Source organism: Anguilla anguilla, chromosome 6, assembly GCF_013347855.1.
Source record: "Anguilla anguilla isolate fAngAng1 chromosome 6, fAngAng1.pri, whole genome shotgun sequence".
Taxonomy (NCBI): domain Eukaryota; kingdom Metazoa; phylum Chordata; class Actinopteri; order Anguilliformes; family Anguillidae; genus Anguilla; species Anguilla anguilla.
In genome coordinates, this window is record NC_049206.1 from 14051661 (window position 1) to 14072744 (window position 21084).

At 37.9% G+C, this 21084-nt stretch overlaps 2 protein-coding genes across 3 annotated transcripts in view; one reads left to right on the forward strand and one right to left on the reverse strand.

Annotated features, from left to right (window-relative positions):
* LOC118229194 (tumor protein 63-like) overlaps positions 1 to 7828 on the forward strand; it is a 45063-nt gene extending 37235 nt beyond the window's left edge. For both annotated transcript variants that reach the window (XM_035420926.1, XM_035420927.1), the window contains 6 exons: positions 1 to 83; positions 177 to 301; positions 3312 to 3457; positions 3957 to 4101; positions 5141 to 5234; positions 5508 to 7828. In XM_035420926.1, the coding sequence (XP_035276817.1) occupies positions 1 to 83; positions 177 to 301; positions 3312 to 3457; positions 3957 to 4101; positions 5141 to 5234; positions 5508 to 5804 (890 nt within the window). In that variant the 3' untranslated portion in view covers positions 5805 to 7828. The remainder of the gene's footprint in view (positions 84 to 176; positions 302 to 3311; positions 3458 to 3956; positions 4102 to 5140; positions 5235 to 5507) is intronic.
* A 9028-nt stretch (positions 7829 to 16856) lies between these two features.
* On the reverse strand, positions 16857 to 19897 carry cldn1 (claudin 1). Its single transcript, XM_035421147.1, has 4 exons — positions 19428 to 19897; positions 18166 to 18330; positions 17929 to 18013; positions 16857 to 17391 (listed from the first exon to the last, which is right to left on the reverse strand). The coding sequence occupies exons 1-4, from the start codon at positions 19648 to 19650 to the stop codon at positions 17235 to 17237; spliced, it is 630 nt and encodes a 209-aa protein (XP_035277038.1). The 5' UTR covers positions 19651 to 19897; the 3' UTR covers positions 16857 to 17234.
* Positions 19898 to 21084: the final 1187 nt, after the last annotated feature.

Consider the following 21084-nt stretch of genomic DNA (forward strand, 5'->3'; position numbering starts at 1 on the left):
GGTTTCGCCAGACGTCACATGGGATCCCGCTGTCCTCCATCAAGAAGAGAAGGGCCACAGATGAGGAGGTGTTCTGTCTGGCTGTAGGTTTAGGAGTCTTTCTCCCCAAGAAAACTGTTATTTGCATTTCATTTATTTTTATTACATATCTGAGTGACTTCCTCTCGTTTTTCCAGATTAAAGGTCGTGAGACCTATGAATTTCTGGTGAAGATTAAAGAGTCTCTGGAACTGGTACAGTTTGTGCCTCAGCATACCGTCGACTCATACAGACAACAGCAACAGACGCTGCTACCAAAACCGTGAGTATCTCTCTACAAGAAAGACAAATGTCACCTATGTTCTCACAAAAGCCTTAATTGCAGGGTATGTAGGAGTTACCATGGTAATTATGTCCGTGGGAATATTCAGATGGAGAATCAATTTACTGAAACATGTTTGTCTTTCATTTTGAGTGAGGAATTACAGAATATCTTGCTTTTTTCTATATATTTTGATGTATTTTTTACATTTGTTCAAAAGGGTGTAACTAAAAACTTTCCCTTGGGCTCACTCTCCAGCAGTTATAAATGAATCTTATTTTAAGATAAACTATGCATCTTCTTTCTTGAGATTGCCTTCAAAGGACTGCAAATGTGAAGGATTTTTAAAAATATGTTGTGGACTCTTTGGATGCTACCATGAGTGTACTGCTTGCTGAATGGAGTGACATGGCATGGCCACTGCCACTGGAATCTTTCCAGTGTTTGAGGCTGTGTTCTCTGTGGCTTTGTTTTGGTCTGGGCCTGAGAGTCTGTTGCCGATCCAGCCTGAGCATAGCAGTGTCACAGTGTGGAGTCAGTTAAAATGACAACTGCCTGATAAGCAAATAAGCAATAAACCCTGAATTGCTGCCATTGTGATTGGTCACAGTACTGCTGGAGCTGCCCATTTAAAGCACATTTAAACCTTGTATAACAGTTTATACTGTGACCTTTCACTAAAAATTATGTACAGTACCTTGCACATGTCAGAATGAATGGTACTTTGGTATGTCATTGAATTTTTCCAAACAAAAAGGTTAATTCAGCCAGCTACAAAGTTGTATGACAGTCACAGATTCATTGAATGCAGAAAACTTCTTGTCTTGGTAATAAAATTGAAACATTTTTTTCATTACATTTCTTACACATTTTCTATTTGTTTATTTCTCAGAGCAATTTGTGTGTATTGCATAAGAAATATATGTTTTCTCTTATTACAGTTAAATCTAATATGTATTGCGATTAGACTCCCCATGGACCTTGGGCTGAAATACACCTTTAAAGCTCCTAGCTGTTGTCCTAGAAGCCTTTTAATGACTACCCTCCTGTGAATCCATGCACAGGTTTACACAACAGAGCAGTTCTTACTACAATATTTCACATGCATTGGTTCACATGAATTCATTACCACTCTCTGTAACTCACATACGTGCACATGAATACTGGACACACACACACACACACACAGGCACGTACCCACGCACGCACGCACACACACATGGGTGTATCCCGTGATATCAAAGGAGCATGAAAGGAGTGAGATGTCTCAGAATTATAGCCTTGAATCATCTCTGTCTCCAATAACCCTCTGGTAATAATAGCTTTTGTCAGCAGATCTCATTAATAAACTGACAGATATATGATTGTGATGTCATGCTTACCGTTGTTAAGGCACAGAGGTGGTTTGAGTTTAGTCAGTAACTACTTTTTATCCCTCTATGTGTTTGTGTATGCTTGCGATAAAAAAAAAACTTTTATCTTCACTGGCATTACTGAATGGACTTTTAGGTAAGAGTAGGGAGGGTGGTTAACTTAAAATCCATTTCTCAGGTTTCTTGGTTTGTTGTAACCAATTTTATGATATAGTCTATTTTATTATGCATTTTGTCCAGTATATATTTTTGTTCCTGGAATAAACACTGCCTGCATAAATCCACCCCTCTTTCTGCTTAGTTCCTAAGCACATTTTTAAAGTGATCCCTACCAGCAAGTTTTTATTTCCTCTAACATTGTTTATTCTGTGGTCCATATATACTAATGTGACACACACACTCACTCACATGCCCACACACACACACACACACACAGATATATAAATCATGCTAAACGTGGATGCCAAAATCCCCAGAATTACTAACTGGCGCCCCCTTGTGGATTTCACAATGAACTATACATCCCTGAAATTTAATATATTGTATTCAATGAAAAGGCCATTCACATGATTTATAATGCAGCAAAGTTTATGATACACATTTTTTTTTTTTTTAAAGAAGCTTTCTGTGTTGTGATACCAATTGAAGTTATTGTTTGCTAAATAAATTCTAATAAGGGTCATAATGAACAACGTATTACATCAATTTATGCAAGACCAGTTAATTCTCACAATTTCTTTAATAATTATTAATTATTTGTAATTCTAATCATTTCTATAAGTTGGCTCTTTCTGCAAAGCATGGAACCTAAAAATGTCTTTCACTGAAATAAATAAATCTGGCTGTATTTTAGGAGTACTTGAGAACCTTGTCAAGGTTTAAAGACGCTGTATTCATTGAAATATTATCTGATACTCCTGTGACTTATTTTGAATTTTTTTTTGCACTGTTTTGCTATTGTGGGCAATAAGCCTGGCCTGTGTTGCACAGAACGCATTATGCAATGTGTTCCCCTTATTGGGTTCCCAGCTGAGTTCCTCTCTTTCCCCTAGATTCCCAGAGAGCTCTTTGTTCAGATATCCAGGCAGGGATGGGAACAAAACACTGGTATTTATCAATCTGGCTTTAAGCAATGGGAGCTCTTTTCAAAAACAGTTTTTTCTCACTTTTTGCTTAACTGGGGTGCTTTTGAATCTGTGTGAAAGACTTCAGTGATTGGCTCAGTATATGCACTCAGTGCTCTGGTTTTCACTTTGTGGTGATTGTACTGTTGGTTCCCATTGGGAATAAATGTCCCCCCTGCATCCAGTAGCATACAACATGAGTCACACAAAAACATGATCAGCCTGGTGAAGCAGGAAGCATTGGGTATCACCTCTTTAGCACTGATATTGAATGGCAAGGACAGTGTCTATATGGGGAATCAAAATGTTAATACTCCTGTGACATGTATTACACAGATCATGCCCTGTTAAGCCTTTTTAGTTGCTCTCCATAAGAGCATCTACCAAATAAATACTGCAAATGTACTCATCTATGTATATGTATTTCAGTTTGAATATACAGCGGTGCCGGTGTCTTCCAGATGTGTCAGAGTAACGGGAAGGTGCTGTTTTCGTTTGCTTTTTCCTGCGCAGGAGCTCTGTGCCTTCCCAGCCCTCGTTCGGCTCCAGCTCACCCCCTCACGGCAAGGTGAACAAACTGCCGTCCGTCAGCCAGCTGATGAACCCCCAGCAGCGCAATTCCCTCACCCCCTCCAGCATGGCTGGAGGCCTCACAGACTGTAAGTGTTCCCTTCTCGCTTTGTTCAGAAAGGGGTCAATTGCAAGAGCAGGATGGTAGATGTAGTCCTTTGACAGGGCATCCGTTGGGGTCAGGAGAATTTTTTCAAGATGTTTGCCTGCTATTCTCTGAAAAATATCCAGCAAATTGATTATCAAATAATGTGTGTCTAGTAGGAGCACAAGTGAACATGTTTTCTTGTTGAAAGCCGATTTAATATCTTATTGTGAAGCAAATGGGTAGTATTCTGCCAGAGAGACTAAATACGCACCATGCAAATGGTGCCTACTGTTAGATTTACAAATGTTGGGGACATCCCAATGAATGCTGTCCTCAGTTCAAGCTTGGGTGCCTTCACAATAATGGAACCGACTGCAAAAAGGCAGAATTTTATGCCACCTCCTTGTCATGGTGGGAAGCTGGTGACAATGTTTGCTAAAGCGGTTTAGACTAAGATAAGCCACCAGGATGATGTCTTATGATGGCTTTTGTGTTATCAGTGTCCATGATGGGCAGCCACATTCCCATGGGAACAGACATGGGTGCTCTAAGCCCCACCCACACCCTGCAGCAGCAGTTACCCATGGTGCCCTCCTCCCACTGCACGCCACCACCACCGTACCCTATCGACAGCAGCATCTCCAGGTACCAGATCCACTGACCTCATCTGCACAAATTCAGCTGAAAATATTGCATATAATCCCGTTTAATCTTATCTTAAATTTAGGCATGTCACAGGCTATGGAATGTTCTGTATTAATCTCCATAGGAAATGTGACCTCTTTGGTCTAGTGTTGGATATTGGTGGATTTTGGAGGAGAGGCCTGTCATGCTATGATTGTACTGTAGTCAATACAGTAATTCTGAATTCTCAGTTTTTATTTACCAAACAATAACCTCTCACAATAGTCAATGTTGTCTTTTTGAAGGTTTTGACATCAGTTTTGCGTAATGGGTGTTTTTTTTTTGTGCACTTAGAGCTAAATGGCAAATTGAGTCAGATTGGTCCTATGCCAACTACACTGCCATGGCACTAGTGTTGAAAATGGCTAATATGACCAAACATGTGACTCAGAATCTGTCAGAAGCCTACACTGGCCAGAGATTTGTACATTTGAATTGCCTAACAATTAGTTGTGTTGTTTGTTAAAGAACAAACCACACTAAGGATCAACTTGGATTCATTTTTTTGGACCCATTGTTGGTGGCCAACTTTGGAGCAAACTTTTATTTTTCCCAGTGCTGAAAATGATGCAGAATTATGCCATATAGGTCATGTTAGTCAAGTAATTACATTTTTACATTAGATTAATAAAAACAGTAAATACATACTGTTTTTATTAATGTAAAAGTGCTTCTAGAACCATTTTGACAGTATATTGCACTGTAATTATTGTTTGGACTGAATAAAAAATATATATATATATTATATTTTTTATATATTAATAATTTATATATATATATATATATATATAAACCAATTTACATTATGTTCAATGTAATAAAAAGCAGCCTTAAATACAAGTGATTCAATGCTGCAACCAACCAGATTAAAATTTTAAATTTAATTGTAAAATGGTGTTATCTAGCTTTTCTACACTTGATTACTGTACATGGGGTTTCAACCGGCAACCTGCTGGTTACAAGTCCATGTTCCTAAATTCACAATTGGCTTTCCCCCTAGTTTCCTTCTGAGGTTGGGCTGCTCCTCCTGTCTGGATTACTTCACTGCCCAAGGCCTGTCCAACATCTACCAGATTGAGAACTACAACATGGAGGTGAGGCCTTGCCCATCTCACGCACGACCACAGTGGCGTGAAAAAGACCATTCGGTGGCCATGGGTGCTCGGGAGGAACAGCAGGTGGCAGAGGACTGAAGTGGCTCCGGTGGAAAAAAGTGCCTGTAAGCTCTGTTCCAAGATCAGCTTACCCACTCACGACCCTTTACCTCAGCCATCACAGAGACCCATGATCGAACTGATCTTGGACCAGCGCTTTTACGGGCGTCCCCCCCGCCCAGACCGCTAACGTGCTGTGTGCTGTGTGTGCAGGACCTCTCCCGCCTCAAGATCCCGGCGGAGTTCCAGCATGTGATATGGAAGGGGATCCTGGACCACAGGCAGGCCATGGACTTCTCGTCCCCGTCGCACATCCTGCGGGCCGCGGGCGGGCCCCCGGGCGTGGGCGTGGGCCCCTCGGAGGCCCGGGGCGAGCGCGTCATCGACGCCGTGCGCTTCACTCTGCGCCAGACCATCTCCTTCCCCCCGCGCGACGACTGGAGCGACTTCTCCTTCGACGTGGACTCCCGCCGCAACAAGCAGCAGCGAATCAAGGAGGAGGGCGAGTGAGGAGGCCATGCCCCCTGCTCTTGCTCCTCCCACCCAATCTAAAACTGTGACATGTCCCTGTTTACTGCCACCTCCTTTGCGCTCCATTCTCCAGTTTACTACAAAGAGACTCTGAAAATACGCACTTATTTGCTTCTTTTTATGTACTTTCATCATGGTGCAACTTATGGCAAGGCTTTACTTATATCAAGCTGGGTAAGAGGTAGAGGGTGCCTTTCAGCTCATTGTCTGTTTCAGGATGCTTTCGTATTTAACCTATGCTGCAGTAGATGGAGCACTTAACAACTGCTAAACGATTTGTTGTTGCTTTGAGCGAATCCAGTGCCTGCCCCTTCTTGCGTGTAGTTCAGTTGCAAGAGGGTTTACTTTCCTTGGGTGTTGTAATATTGCAAAAGGTCATAACTTTTTTTTTTTTTTTAGAAGGAACTCAAAATGCTGTTCAGCTCCACCTCTAGCTTTGTACTGTTGTATAAATCTGAGCTTTTGTGTTATGATGAAATTCTTCAACATTATTACCAGCCAAAATAGTGTTATTCAGTCTTTGATATTGAGGTGGTTTTCAGCTAAAAGTTAAAAAGTGTAAAAGTTACCATGCAAAAGTAACTTTGCCGCAGCAATGTGTTATTACCATGTGAATTGATACAAATTTTTTTAAATTTTGCCATATTGTGGAATGTTCATAGTATTCAATTTGTCTCATTAAGTGATACGGACGCCTGGCCAATGGAACTTCCTGCCTGGTCCCCACAGGTTTCAATTATATTACTGTTCATGTTTTGTTCCATTGCAATACCACATACATTTTCCACCAGATTACAGAAACCTCAGATAAGATTACCTTCCCCTCTTCCCCCCAGAGCTTTGTGGATATTAGCACCTGCATTCAGCCACACTTTATGCAACCCTTTGTTGGTTAAAAATGTGGCTTTTAATGGAGGGGAAGTTACATCATCTGTCTTTCAGATTTTCAGTCACGCAACATGATTCTCAGACCAGGAACCCTGGGTATCCCAGTCTGATGATTAACTTTCTTGAAAAACGGTGCATTTTGGGAACTTCATTTTCTGTCTTGTCTGTCTAGAATATCTCATTTGTGTATACATTTTTTTTGTACAAAATTGAGTTTGCTATGGAGAGGGGTTTTCTAGTTTACTAGGCCATTTCAAGAAGCATTTGTTTGTTCTTGTGCATTATTTAGGACTGTGTAAAGCCAAGCAGTGTTCCATTTTGTCTGTAACGTTTCAGAATAGAAATCCTAGTACTTAGGATGTATATATTTCTTCCTATTCAAAGGTCATGTATTGGTCTGAAATGTTGAAACTGGTCATTTTGTAATTTCACTTTTTGATGGAAAAGACCATCCAATATAACTGTCTAAAACTTTTTTTAAATTGTGTCAGATTAATTTCACTGCATTATTGTTTTGCTTAATGAATGGAAATAGGATGTATATGTTGCCACTGCCAGTTGGACAAATGAGGAAATACCATTTTAAAGTGTACAAGGAGAACAGAAGTTTCAGATCATGCATATTGTTCTTACATGATACTGTATGTAATATCAGTTTATGCTACAGCATTGAAAGTCCTCAATTTCAATTTAGGGTACTGGTAGCTTCATATGTATAATATATTTGGGCAGTATTTTTTTTTAGCAATGTCAGGTTCAGAATGATAGAGAATTGCATATGTTTATCAAGAGATTCACATCTGAAGAACATACTGAACTTGTAAGGGTATTACAAACAAAGTGGACAAAGAACATGCTGTTGACTTTTTTAGAATGGTGTCTTTGCAATATATTAACCATATCTGCTTCTGAAAGAGCGAGTCAAAAACATGATGGCTCAATATGCCAGAGATTCATTTGAAATACATTTTTTTATTCTTTATTTTTGTTTTGTATTTGTATTTTCACAAAGGGGATACTATTTGTCATTTTGTACAATTTGTTGTATATATGTTGCAAGTGAAAGATGTATAAACTTTTCTCCTTATTTTCAAAAAAATAAAAATAAAAGTGAATTGTTATTCCACATTTCATTTACAAGTAGTAATAGCAGATATATGATTGTATTAATTAATTCAGCATAGGTGCAGCTGCTGAAGTATTGGTAGTGTTGTGACTCCACAAAGTACACTGCAGACTATAAAGAAGTGGTTGCTGTCAGAGCATGCTTAAGGGGAGGGGTGTGTAATTGTCTGTATTCTCCAAAATTTGTGATGGATGTTAGAGTGATGATGACACTGTCTGGATAGGCACAATAGAAAGTATTCAATTAAAAATAACTGCCTGATTTCAGCAAATTTATATTAACAAAGTCACATATTTTTAATAATAGCAAAAACAAAAAGGATTAAAAAAAAAAAAGAAACATAAACTACGTTATTTTATTCAATGATTTATTGAAATACATTCACACCAAATTACCACCACATGATTATCTTGCCCTGCTTCTAAATTGTCAGAACAGAAAGCGGCGTGCTAACAAAAGGAGAAATGCATACAATAGCCTACCTGCTGCATTGAAAGATCACTCTGTTTTTTACCAGTAAATATTTTTACATCAGCATTACAATGTTCAGTTATTCTAATCACCTAGTAATCACCTATATGTGGACAACAGAGGAGTGTTTGCAAAAGTGCATTTCATTACTGTGGTTTGAAATTTCACTGGTATTGGTACTGACTCCCAAAATTTTGGTATCATGACATCCCTAATATAGAGTAAATATGCTACATTATGGCATGCCATATTTTGTTTAAAAACTCTTGTTTGAGTCGATGAAAATCTTTCGCTGTTGTTATTTGCAATTTAGAAAACTACCACTAGAGGACAGGGTTGCCATTGAGAAGGGTTGCCTTTGTCTCTAGTTTCATTATGTTATCACATAAAACAGTCATCACGCACTCACAGGGAACACAGTGCTCTCAAAGTAAACTGGATCTCACCAGAAGCACACATTACACTGCATTGGTATCCACTTTTGTGTATAATGTATAGGCCCAATATTTTACAAATGGGCCACTACACTCAGGATCAACACTACAAACACAACATACATACTTAAACAGTCAACATAGAAAACTTCATGTATGTCATAAACTATATATATGTCATAGTGTAAAAATACATAAAATACGATGTAAAATATGTTGGAGTGACAGGGAATATTATTGAAATTTGAGTATCACAACGCATATATAACATGACAGTGACGCAGATACAAACTCAGTGGCTCATTTTCTTCACCGTGGATTTGAGGCAACATTGGTCCAGCAAACAAATACTAACTGGACACCAGGGACGGATGTAGGGTAGAAAAACACTGGATCTTAAAACTAAACACCATTTTCCCAGGAGGGCTTAAAAACACATAAAACTTCAACACAAGAGGGACCAAATTCTTCCTACTTAAAAGCTCCTGTATACTGAATGGCCAGTGCAAACCTTTCTTTCCCAAGGGGCCCTCATAAGAGGCAACTTGAGAAAGAAAGAATTTTTCCCAACCTAGCCCTAATTGCAACCCTAACCTTAACACTAATTCTAACCATTACCCTAATTCTGGGCCTGGGAGTTGTCTCAAGCATGTCATTTTTAAAAATTAAAATGTAGGAAACACAATCTATCTAGAAAAAAGAAAAAAAAAAGAAAAAAGAAAACAATACTGAGAAATGTATTTGTAGTCATTTATTATTAAATTTGTGTTTAATTGAAAAAGTATGAACAGACATAAAACTATAATACTATGCCGCAAAAAAAAAAGCATTTGGTCATCCAAATCAAGGTTTAACCCTTATGCTAACCCTTTCCTTTGCTTCTTAATAGAACTCTAATCTTGCCTCAATGCTTACCAAGCAAATGACAGAACACAAAAGCAGGTCTTTCTGTAAAATGGCAAAATATATATGAATGTAAATATCATGCAATAAAAGCTGATTGTACTTTTGTCTCATATTCATCTTTTGATCTCAAACCCAAATACCGTAACATATAACAAGAAAACAAAATTCACTCCACTGTTGAAAGAAACTGTAGATTCATATATAGATGCAAAAGAGAACAGAATAATTACATACATATTCAAATACTGCCAAAAAATCTATACCTGTTGGTAATTTAAAATATAAGCAAAGGACCTCTCTGATTAACCAAACTGATGAACTGCTTATTAACATGATCCCTCCATAGTTGTTCTTTCGCATATCAATACATCCATTCTTTATGTTTATATATGAGATTTGTTTTTTGTATTTGAGATATGTTTCAACTGGTTTCGTGACAGTCTGTGAAATGTCCTTTACTATAGTATTGAAAATTTGTATAGTCGTAAAAGTGCCATTTTAATGTGTTGCAGCTGCTCCCTGATATAGGAAAAACGTCACACACTAGGGTAGTTGATTAGCCATACAACTGACTTATAGATATAGATTATAGTATCCTTTATCAAATGTAGAAAAAGTACTAATTCAATATACGTACAAAACTTGTCTTCATACAGGATAGAAATTCTGGGATTCACTGTGCTGAATGGAGCATACAAGAGTGCTGATATTCTAACCCTAACCATAACCCTAGGTCTAACCCTAACCCAAACCCTAGCTGTGACCCTAACCCTAACCCTAACCATAGGTCTAACCCTAACCCAAACCCTAGCTGTAACCCTAACCCTAACCCTAGCTGTAGCCCGATCCCTAACCGTAGCTGTAACCCTAACCCTAACGCTAACCCTAGCTCTTACCCTAACCCTTACCCTACCTCTAACCCTAACCCTAGCTGTAACCCTAACCCTAACCCTAGCTCTAACCCAAAACCTAACCCTATCCCTATCCCTAGTTGTAACCCTAACCCTAACCCTAGATCTAACCCAACCCTAACCCTAGGCCTAACCCTAACCCTAGCTGTAATCCTAACCCTAACCCTTGCTATATTCCTAACCCTAACCCTAATCCTAATCCTAGCTGCAACCCTAACCCAATCCCTAGCTGTAACCCTAACCCTAACCCTAAACCTAGCTCTAACCCTTACCCTAACCCTAGCTGTAACCCTATCACTAACCCTAACCCTAAACCTAAACCTAACCCTAGCTATAACCCTAGCCCTAACCCTTGCTCTAACCCTAACCCTAAGACTAATCCTAGCTGTAACCCAAGTCAGGAATGTTTGGATTTCTGGCAGGACATAAACCACCACCTAACATGCAATTTTGCCGATCTGACCTTTTTGGATTGAAGATTAATTTCATGTCCACTAGATGGTGCAATGTGGCAATTATATGTCACCTGTTTCCATTGTGCAGTACATGAGTACACGGTATAGCTATTACATTGTTAGTGGAGGTTAGTGCATATCGTATGGCCATTGCTAAATAGATTCAAACTAAATGGACCTGTTTATTCCACTTCCCAAAATCCTGAAGTAGATTCCCCCAAATGTCATGTTCACCCAGACTTCCAAACTGAACAGTTAGCCCTGAATGGACATGTGGATTTCTGTGTCATGCTGATGTGAACAGAGGAACAGAAGAGAAATCATGTAAAGATGAAGGCTGTTATTGATGCCAAGCAGAAGATTATCAACAAGTAATGATGCAGGTCAGAAGCTCAATGCCAGTATTTTCTTGTTTATCTCTTTTTTCTTTTTACTGATGGGTAATTTTATTTTATTTTAAACTGCATGTACTATTGAATTGGGTTGAGCTCATTCCTTCGTCCAGCTGATATTTTCTGGGACCCAACAGTCACAAATGAAGAAGTGATAGCTTTGAAGAAATCTACATGCAGGAATGTGTATGTAGGAGTCACCTTTGTTCTGTGTAGTGTTCTGTGAACATTTTGTGCTATGATTTCTCCCAAAAAAAAAACTCATGTAGTGTGACCTATGAAATAAAGATCTCTTTTAAAGGAAGAGGAGTTGTGGACCAGTGTGTTGTCTAGGTCAGTGAGGTGTATTCCAAGATTTATATCAACAAGGTGGACTCTAGCATGTGTGTCAGTAAGGTGGATTCTAACCCTACTCTACAAGGGATTAGACTTGTACAGTCTTGTTTTCAGCCTCTGACCATAGATGCATCATTCAAAAACTTAGATAAATAACAATCATGGAATTAATCACCCCCAACTATTCTCTTTTTATTTCCATCTGTATTCCATCAAAACATATAGCCAAGTTGTCCAAATGTATTGAAATCTGTAATAACGAACAATAATATCCAGCCTTTGAGTAAAAATTTTTAAAACAGTTATGGGTTCATAACATATTCATGTTAGCTATCCCTATAGATCATCTAAAGACATACAAACAATTAAGTCTGTTGTGTACACAATGCCCCATTGAAACCTTCCATTTAAAAATATGACAAACTTCCATTTATTTGTCATTCATCACGAGGGAAAAATGCTAGAATATATGTCTGTTTGTATGGACAGTATTTGTGTGTCTCTCTCATAGCCTACATTTATATGCATTACTATTATCACTTACTCATAAACACTGTACAAAAAGAAATTATATCTGAAGTAAAACACTTTTCACTTTCAAGGGCCAAGTTACTTTAAATAATTTAGGAAACACTGGGTAGCCTTGCTTTGGAATACAGCTTGTTTAATTTGTGTGAGCTAAGCTAGCCAATATTGTTTCTTGTAACTAATTTTAATATCAATACTTTTAATGACAGCCCTAGATTTAGTAAATTTAAATTAATTACTTACAGACAGTGCTTTGCATGTTTGAGTGATTCAGCAGTTTGAACGTTGAAAATGTCTTTCTTCAAATTGCATTTTGTATAAAGACCTGAAACTGTTCAGCATGACAAATATGCAAGAATAGAGAAAATCACAAAATACTTTTTTCATGGCACTGTAGGTTTATATGTCAGGCTTATAGGCAATTTGGTGAGTTGTGCAATGCCTATGACTAGTCATCTGAATGAAAAATTATTGTATATATACGTTTTCTCATTGAAACTTACTTTATTTTGTTAAAGTACACACTACACACCATGCCACTTTCCCCAGTAAAAATGAGAAAAAAGAGAAATTTATCAACCACATTCAACGGAAACAAATCCAAGATTCTAACATAAATTTTACATCAAAAAAGCATCAGAGGATAAATCAAAGTGTCATTGAAATAGCTTTTAAACCCACAAAACGATAAGGTTGAATGTTTTCAAAAGGTTATTTATTATTCAAACACAATACACATTGCTATAAAAAAGCTGAGAAAAAAGAGAAACAATAAAAATATAAAATGTCCTGCAGTTCCATAGTTCTAATGAATTTTAAGCTATGAAGTTTCATTTTGACAGTCCTAGATCCTCCTCCCGACTACTCCCTTCCTCAGCCATCACAACTTCCTGCCTGCTATGATGTTAAATAAAAACTTTAGTTGTCAAATTCTTTAGTTGCCAGTTTCTTGTGGGAAAAAATTGAAACAAATCAAAACAGCAATTCAATAATTTGTGAGATGTCAATCAATATCGGTATTAGTCCCACAGACAATGATGATTGTAACATTGGCATTTCGACATATTACTCAGCACTAATGGTAAGTTAATGTGAATCTCCAAAGCCAGCCCTTATAGTCTACTGTTGTTGAAGACATTGAACAGGCCAAAATTATACCAAATGTGCAGCAGGAAACCCCAAAGCAATTAACCAGCTATCTCCTCAATGTCAAAAGAGAAATGTGGCAAACAACCCATCATCCCAAATCCCATAAGGTTCTCCAAGACAATTTTGTTTTCCTTTGCTTACTTCTCCCAGAAGCAGATATAGAGCCCACATCAGGTGAACGCAGGACAGAGATTTCTCAACCTGATGTACTGCCAACTTTCTGTAGAGAGGGGGAGAGAGAGAGAGAGAGAGAGAGAGAAGGAGAGGGAGAGAGAGAGAGAGAGAGAGAGAGAGAGAGAGAAGGAGAGAGTGGGAAAGAGAGATAGAGAGAGAGGAATGCCTGCTAAAACACAGACGTGTTTTGGCTGGCCTGACTTCACCATTTTCTCTTAAATCCAAACTTATGCTCACACGAGAGTGCCTCTATTCATCATTGGATCTTTCTTCAGTGGAATATCACAGACCAAAAATTGTATTTTTGGACGAATGTTGGAATAATAATAATAATAATAATAATAATAATAATACATTTTATTTATATAGCACCTTTCAAGCATAGAGTACAAAGTGCTTTCCAAAGCAGAGAAAAATAAGGTATAAGATTACAACACAGGGGGCTCAATAAAAGTGGCATAAAAGGGAATTACAAAATAGCAATATAGAATATATAAGAATAAAAGGCAATATTAAAACACAAAGAATAAAACAAAGAAGAACTAAGTACCGTAAAAGCAAAACACAAAAAAGAAAAAATACTTATTTATTCCTCCAGGGTCCCTTATCTTTTAACCTCCTTGGTTAGGACACGTTTCATTACTTTCCAAGTAATCAACGCATCTTGTTAAGAAAGCACTACAGCTTTTTAAAAAAGCGTATTTTCGAAAGCTTATTTTGGTTATCTAACTCTATATTTTTGAGGTTGTTGTGTTGAAGTTAAAAACGTCAGCTACAAGAAAAAACAGGATTAATGAAAGATACAGTGTGAGGGAATTATTTATGTGGCTTCAAGACCCATTAAAGTAAAATCATTTTCAGTTTGTTCTCTTTCTATCCCTAAGTAAAGCTAAAAAAAAATTTGCCTATAATTTAAAAGAAACCCAGGATTGTGCAATAAAAAAATAGCAAAACCTTAATTTGGTTTGGGAGGAAATGCCAAATATGTTTTTACTTTATTTTCAAATACTTCTTGTTATTAATGTTTTAACACATTCGTACTTCAGAAAGGCTACATTTTAATCATGAAGATTAAAATGCATTTCAAGATCAAAACTATTAAACATGAAACGTGAAATAACAACTGTATATAAACTGCAGAAAATGTCAGCAAAAACCCCAGCCGCTCTTTAAAAACAATACAGGAGGGACAAAACGACATTTGCTGCTGCTAAACAGGCTGAATTCTTATAGGGTGTGGCTTATCCAATTAACGGCTGTAATTCCACAGTTTATAGCATCAGTTGGATAACGTGCCAGCTGCTTATCGTGTATCATCTTTTAAAAAAAACGGCACAACACTTGGAATGCTGTTCAAACAAACACAAAATGTTTCTATCTTTCGAGGAATATGACATCACACTGTAAAGCATCAATAGACTCGAAGATGTTCAAGTGCTGGGTCAGATTCGGCCAGAAGACAAAGACTCACATTTTTCCAGGAAACTTAATCTTGTCAAAATGGCAACATCACTACTTTTATATTTGATGCAATTATATCTGAGCATGGTATGGTAACATCTTTTTTTACAACTACTAAAACGGAGGTTTCCTGTCATAAAACTAAAATTATCATCAAATTCACAATCAAACTTTTATTTAACACAATGAATCACAGGCCTGCATCACAAAGCAGGAGTACTGAGTTAGCTGGATAACTGCGCTGAGTAAAACTCAGAACTGCTCTTTTTTACTCCAGTCCCAGATTTGGGAGGGTTCTGGGTTTTACTCTGTGCAGTTATCCAGCTAACTCTGTAACCCTGCTTTGTGATGCAGACCATTGATCACCATGGTATCAAAATTTAAAAAAATGTCCAGTTTCACTTATAATGATGACACCCCCAGGTAGTTAAAATATTTTCCACCCAAATAACAATGTGTACACCATATAATTTAAATAAATAAATGGAAAAATGGTATGTTTCTCTTTTTTATTTATTTTTTTACAGTTGTGTTCATTACAAATATTGTTTCATATTTTTTCAGAATGTACAAAAAAATGCAAGGCTATGTAACAAAATCAAAACAAAAAGGCAGTGAAATCTCAAATCTGACCCCATCACAATTACATTTTGGTTTCAACAGAAAACATGATGGGATTAATTTTGATTCAAGTACTGAATTACACAAGTTAGTAACAACAAATTACATCATACAATACTGCAAAAATAACTTCAAAAATATACATATAAACATTTAAAATGTAATAACAACCCTGTGGCATTACCAATTCATGTTCAAGAGCACCTAATAATGGCCATAGATGTCTTATTATTAGTTCATTCTTCACTTTTCCTTGTCAACTGAAAGTATTCAGAGGATCAGAATGAATTAATGCCAACCTTATTGTGTAGTATATTGATCCTTTGCAAAAACTCAAAAATCTCTTTCGAATAAACTTTATTGCCAAATAATATAATTTTAGTTTGCTTTATGAACCTACGGGGTCCTATGGTGAAAACTGTTTGATTAAAGAAAAGGGTGGGATATTTCAGCTTAAATGAAAAAGTAGAACACATGCCAATGGACTATGTGTTTTTGTTGGTGCACTATATATATATATCTATATATCTTGAACCTTTTTACTATTTACAAAAAAATGAGATGAATGATTCTGAAAGTATATTTGAATGGAAAGTTTAACAGGATGCATTAGCCAAAAAAACTAATAATGATGCTATTTTTGAAGTACTTGCATTGCATCCATAAAATCTCAATAAAAATTAAAAAATCTCAGTGGCATCAGAACAATTGTCATAAGGATACATGCACATTTCAACCAGCTTATAAAAAACATAACCAAAAGTATGTGGACACCTGACATTCAACATCTCATCCAAAATTATGGGTATTAATATGGAGTTGGTCCACCCTTTGCTGCTATAACAACCTCAACTCTTCTGAGAAGGCTTTATACTAGATATTGGAGCATTGCTGCAGGGATTTGCTTCCATTCAGCCAGAAGAGCATTAGTAAGGCCGGACAATGATTGGGTGATTAGGCCTGGCTCACAGTTAGCTTTCCAATTGATCCCAAAGATGTTGGATATGGGTTTGAGGTCAGAGTTCTGTGAGGGCCAGTCAAGTTCTTCCACACCATTCTTGACAAAACCATATGGACCTTCTATATGCACCTCGCTGTGTGCCCAGGGACATTGTCATGCTGAAACAGGAATGGGACTTCCCCATGCTGTTGGGGAAGCACAGAATCATCTAGAATGTGATGGTTTGCTGTAGCATTAAGATTAGCCTTTACTGGAACTAAGGGGCTTAGCCAAAACCATGAAAAACAGCCCCAGACCAAGGGGTGTCCAGATACTTTTGGCCATATAGTGTACAACAAATAGTTTCATGGCATTATTGGAACAATGCAGTACTTCCCATAACATTCTTTCCAACCTTTTGTTAAATGATATAAGCTGTTCACGTCATTTATGTATTTTTACGACAGGCTTATGGCCATTATTTGACCCACTTCAAGCAAAGCATTACAATATAAACAAGCAGACCAGACACTCTGCTACTAGACACCCTCTTCGAGCTCCGGCTGCAGCTGCAGGGCTAGGAATAGTGGTCACGTCCACTAGTGTACCTTTCATCTTTACACATAGTCTTTCCCTGGTCTGCTGGCCGTCTTTGGGTAGTTCCGTGCCGGTCCCGACGAGCCCCCCATGCAGTTACAGCACAGGAAGGCACCTCCCAGAATTGAGAGGGCGGCTGCACCCCAGCCCACGAACAGGGCATTCCCAAACTCGTACCTGCAAACGCAACACCGGTGAATACCACTGGATGGACTTCACATTAGCATTTTAATATAATAAACAGGTATTATAGAGCTTCCTACAGAGATTTTGAAACTTGTACTGTATTCTTTTCATCCCAAGGCCTACCAATGCACAGCTTAATAACATTTGCTTAATGACTAGTTCTCTTTCTATCAGCATTCCCCTAAAATGCAAAACTTTGGAGTACCCCATATATTAACACTTCCTACACTTTTGCGAAACTTTATTGGCTCATCCTGATTGTGTGCAATTAAACAAAAAAAGTAGGCGTGACTTTCAGGGTATTTGCATAATGCATATTCTTGCGTTCATGAAGGAACATGTTAACTGCTTGGTTAAGAATGGATTCAACAGTTCAGACCCAAGCATGGGAAAGCCATGAGCCAATGTAATGGCAGCAAACAGAAGGTTGAGAGTGACCGTACTGGTGCATACAGAGTGTTGCACCTCTCCCTCTATGCTCTGACATAACAGGGCACAGGTGACTGTCTCACACTTCGTAGAACATACCTGCCATTTGTTGGTGTGAAGGGGTTGTAGAAATTAGCAGTAATTCTGTTCCCATACCAGGAGGTTGCCACCAGAGCGGAGAGACCTGTAAAATCACCAAAGAATCCGTGTTAAAATACTTCGCAAAAAACGTGATTTAGTATCTGCTCCGTACTGGGTTTGCGTGATCTCTGTCAGAGCTGAACTAATGCTGAGCGGTTTCCTGTACTGTGTGCGGAGCAGGAAACGCTCTCTTACCTGCGATGATGAAGCAGATGCCTCCGGCCAAGGCCACTTTGGCCTTCTGCTGCGCGTCGTTCTCCAGGCAGGTGGTGCACTGCATGCCCACCATGGCCACCATTATGGAGATAAACGACAGGAGGATGCCCACGATCATCAGGGCTCTGGTGGCTTGAGTTTCCGCTGAGGGACAGAGAGCGAAAAAAAAAAGAAAGGTCAGTCCCATGATGCACCACGCTGTAGTCTCCTAACTCTCTAAAATCGCAACTTTTTAAAAAAATGCTTGGTTTACAATCTGCTCTTGTACGCCTCTTACATCACATTCTTAATTTCCAGCAGTTAAAATGAGTGATTTGTACAGTATACTCAACATTAAGTTATTCAGGATAGAAGGTAAGCTCATAAATAACAGAATAATCACAGCTGAATGCTTCATACAATACTTGTGAAGCAGAATAAGCACATATGTTTATAATTTTTTTATCAAAAAGAGAAGAGTGAGGCCAAGTCGTTCCAGTTGTCCTCTTCTATGCTTTTCTTTGTCTCTTTTTTTCTAAAAACTTGATTTACTTTTTTTGATTTTTTTTGGACTATATATATATATATATATATATATATATATATATATATATATATATAGTGTGTGATAGTGGGGCAATCATATACATAACCATTAATATATTTATTTCTTTTAAGAAAAAAGGTGAGGGGGAGGGGGGTTAAGTGTTCTTATGGGCGTGGCCCTCTAAACTATAGCTTTAGGGAGTACATTTTTTATTCCACTGTGCTTGTGCTGTCTAGGCATTCCCTAAACGTGTACGTACATGTAGGACAGGCCTGCCGAGTCGTAGGCTTTATCTCAGGCTATGCAATTTACTATGGTTGTTTTTCATTCAATGCTTCAGGCTTAAAATACTTCATAGAGCATGCCCTTGAAATAGGCTACTATTATAATTCTGATATGAAACCAATTTTCTTATTCATTTCCAACGTAACAAGAAAATATCTATGCAATTTTTTCACAATACATTTCAATATAAATATTTTAAGATTTGAAATGAGACCAAATATTGTTTATATGTACATACAAAAATGTGACAAACTAACCTGTACAGCAGCATAAACCATACGGATTCACAGATCAATGGTTTATGGTACAGTATGATACAGTTAAATATGGTATGGTATACAGTATGGTAGTTACATGTTCATCGTGTGCAGTCGAAAAGAGAAAAAAATATTGAAAACAGCAATATCGACGGTTTTTGTTTCATACTTACTCGGAAGCTCGAGGAGAGAGTCGAACGCTTTACATTGTATCTGCCCGGTACTCTGAGAAACACACGACATCCAGAGCCCTTCGTACATCGCTACCGCTGTCACAATGTTGTCCCCCGAGAACGAAGAGGCTTTCCACTCGGGCATGGCTGTGGATGCTATCAACCCAATGAAGCCTATGAAAGCCAGCGTAAAGCCAAGGAGCTGTATTCCTGAGTTTGCCATAGTCCCAAGGCCGAAAACAATATTTTATAAAGCCTAAACGCGAAAGAGAAATACGCTGTCCCACAAAAATATATATATGGTCAGAACTTTTGAAAGTTGAAAAAGTTTAAAAGAAATTCTGGTTGTAAACTTCCTTGACAAAAACACTGTTCTGCTCTGTACTACTGAGTCTCTCGCAGTTCCACCTGAATGAGGATGCTGCGAGACTCAACCCAAATTTAAGCAGGCAAGGGAATACGCCGGATCTCCCCCTGGTGGTTTCTGCTACAGGATGACATGAATAACCCTAACCACTGTATCTCAATTTTTAGGACCAAAAGGACGAATGACGTCACATTTACAGCACACCTACGATAATGAACATAGGGATTGTGAGTAATAGTCACACGTTATTGGTCCATTAATTTGCGTCATAGTCTATTAACTGATACCCTGAAACCAAAACTTATTAATATTTACTGTTTCTGAGCGAAATAAATCTGTTAATTGTGCGTTAACCATTTCACTTTTTTTCATATGAAGATAGGATTATTCAGAAAAGCTACTGCAAATTCTGCACTACAAGTCCTTGTCTGGAGAGTAAGTGTTTATAGGCCAGTAAATATTGTTAGGCATCCTTATCTTTGTTATAAACACAGGCCCATTTTTCAGCCCATTCTCCACACGTACATTCAGATAATGAGGACAGGAAAACAATTTCCTGGCTTCCTCCATGCTGTTTTAAAAAAAAAAAATTTTTTATCAAGATTGGATCACTGGCCAGTAAACATAATTAAAGCAAAGAGAGTGACAGAGCCAGTTGAATACAGAATTAGTCTCAACACCCAACTGGGATGAGGCTGTGTGTTCTGCAGACTGGAAAGAAGGCCAGGAAAATGGTAGTTTCCTGGAAATGAAAATTCCTGGAATTTTCTGTGACAGTCTTGATAACATAGCAGCTTAATACTGCTACATTCCAGAACCGAGGACCTCTTAGGATTCATAGATGGCATTCTATATCTGGCCTACTACCTTCTGATGCATCACTTTTTGTCTTTAGAACAGTTAGGTCTCAGTTTGCTAGCTTGGTGAAATGCAGTGTGGGTTCTGTAGTTTCAGAAAATATATTCTGGACACACATTGGTACATGTGTTTGGACAAACATTGTTGAAATCTCGTTCAACAGTGCACCTAAGGTTAAATATATGCAGTTTAAGTACCGCTAACTATAATAAACATTTGCAAATAATATAAGTTACCAGCAAAATCGTTATCAAATGTTCTTTAAAGAAAACTGTTTTTTTCTCTTACAAAACATAGTTGTATTTACACACTGGTTTTGAAAAAATGGAGAAAACATGGACCTAAGGGAATATGACATCATGGCCATCAAGCAGCTGTATGGTGTCATTGCATTTACTTCTTGGAGGATTGCAAATGGAGCACACCACAAAC

Coding starts and splice junctions, on each gene's coding strand:
- cldn1 (XM_035421147.1), bottom strand. CDS start 19,650: ATGGCAAACTCAGGAATACAGCTCCTTGGCTTTACGCTGGCTTTCATA. Junction 18,331..19,427: donor CTCTCTCCTCGAGCTTCCGA/GTAAGTATGAAA, acceptor TCTGTCCCTCAG/CGGAAACTCAAGCCACCAGA. Junction 18,014..18,165: donor CATCTGCTTCATCATCGCAG/GTAAGAGAGCGT, acceptor GTGATTTTACAG/GTCTCTCCGCTCTGGTGGCA.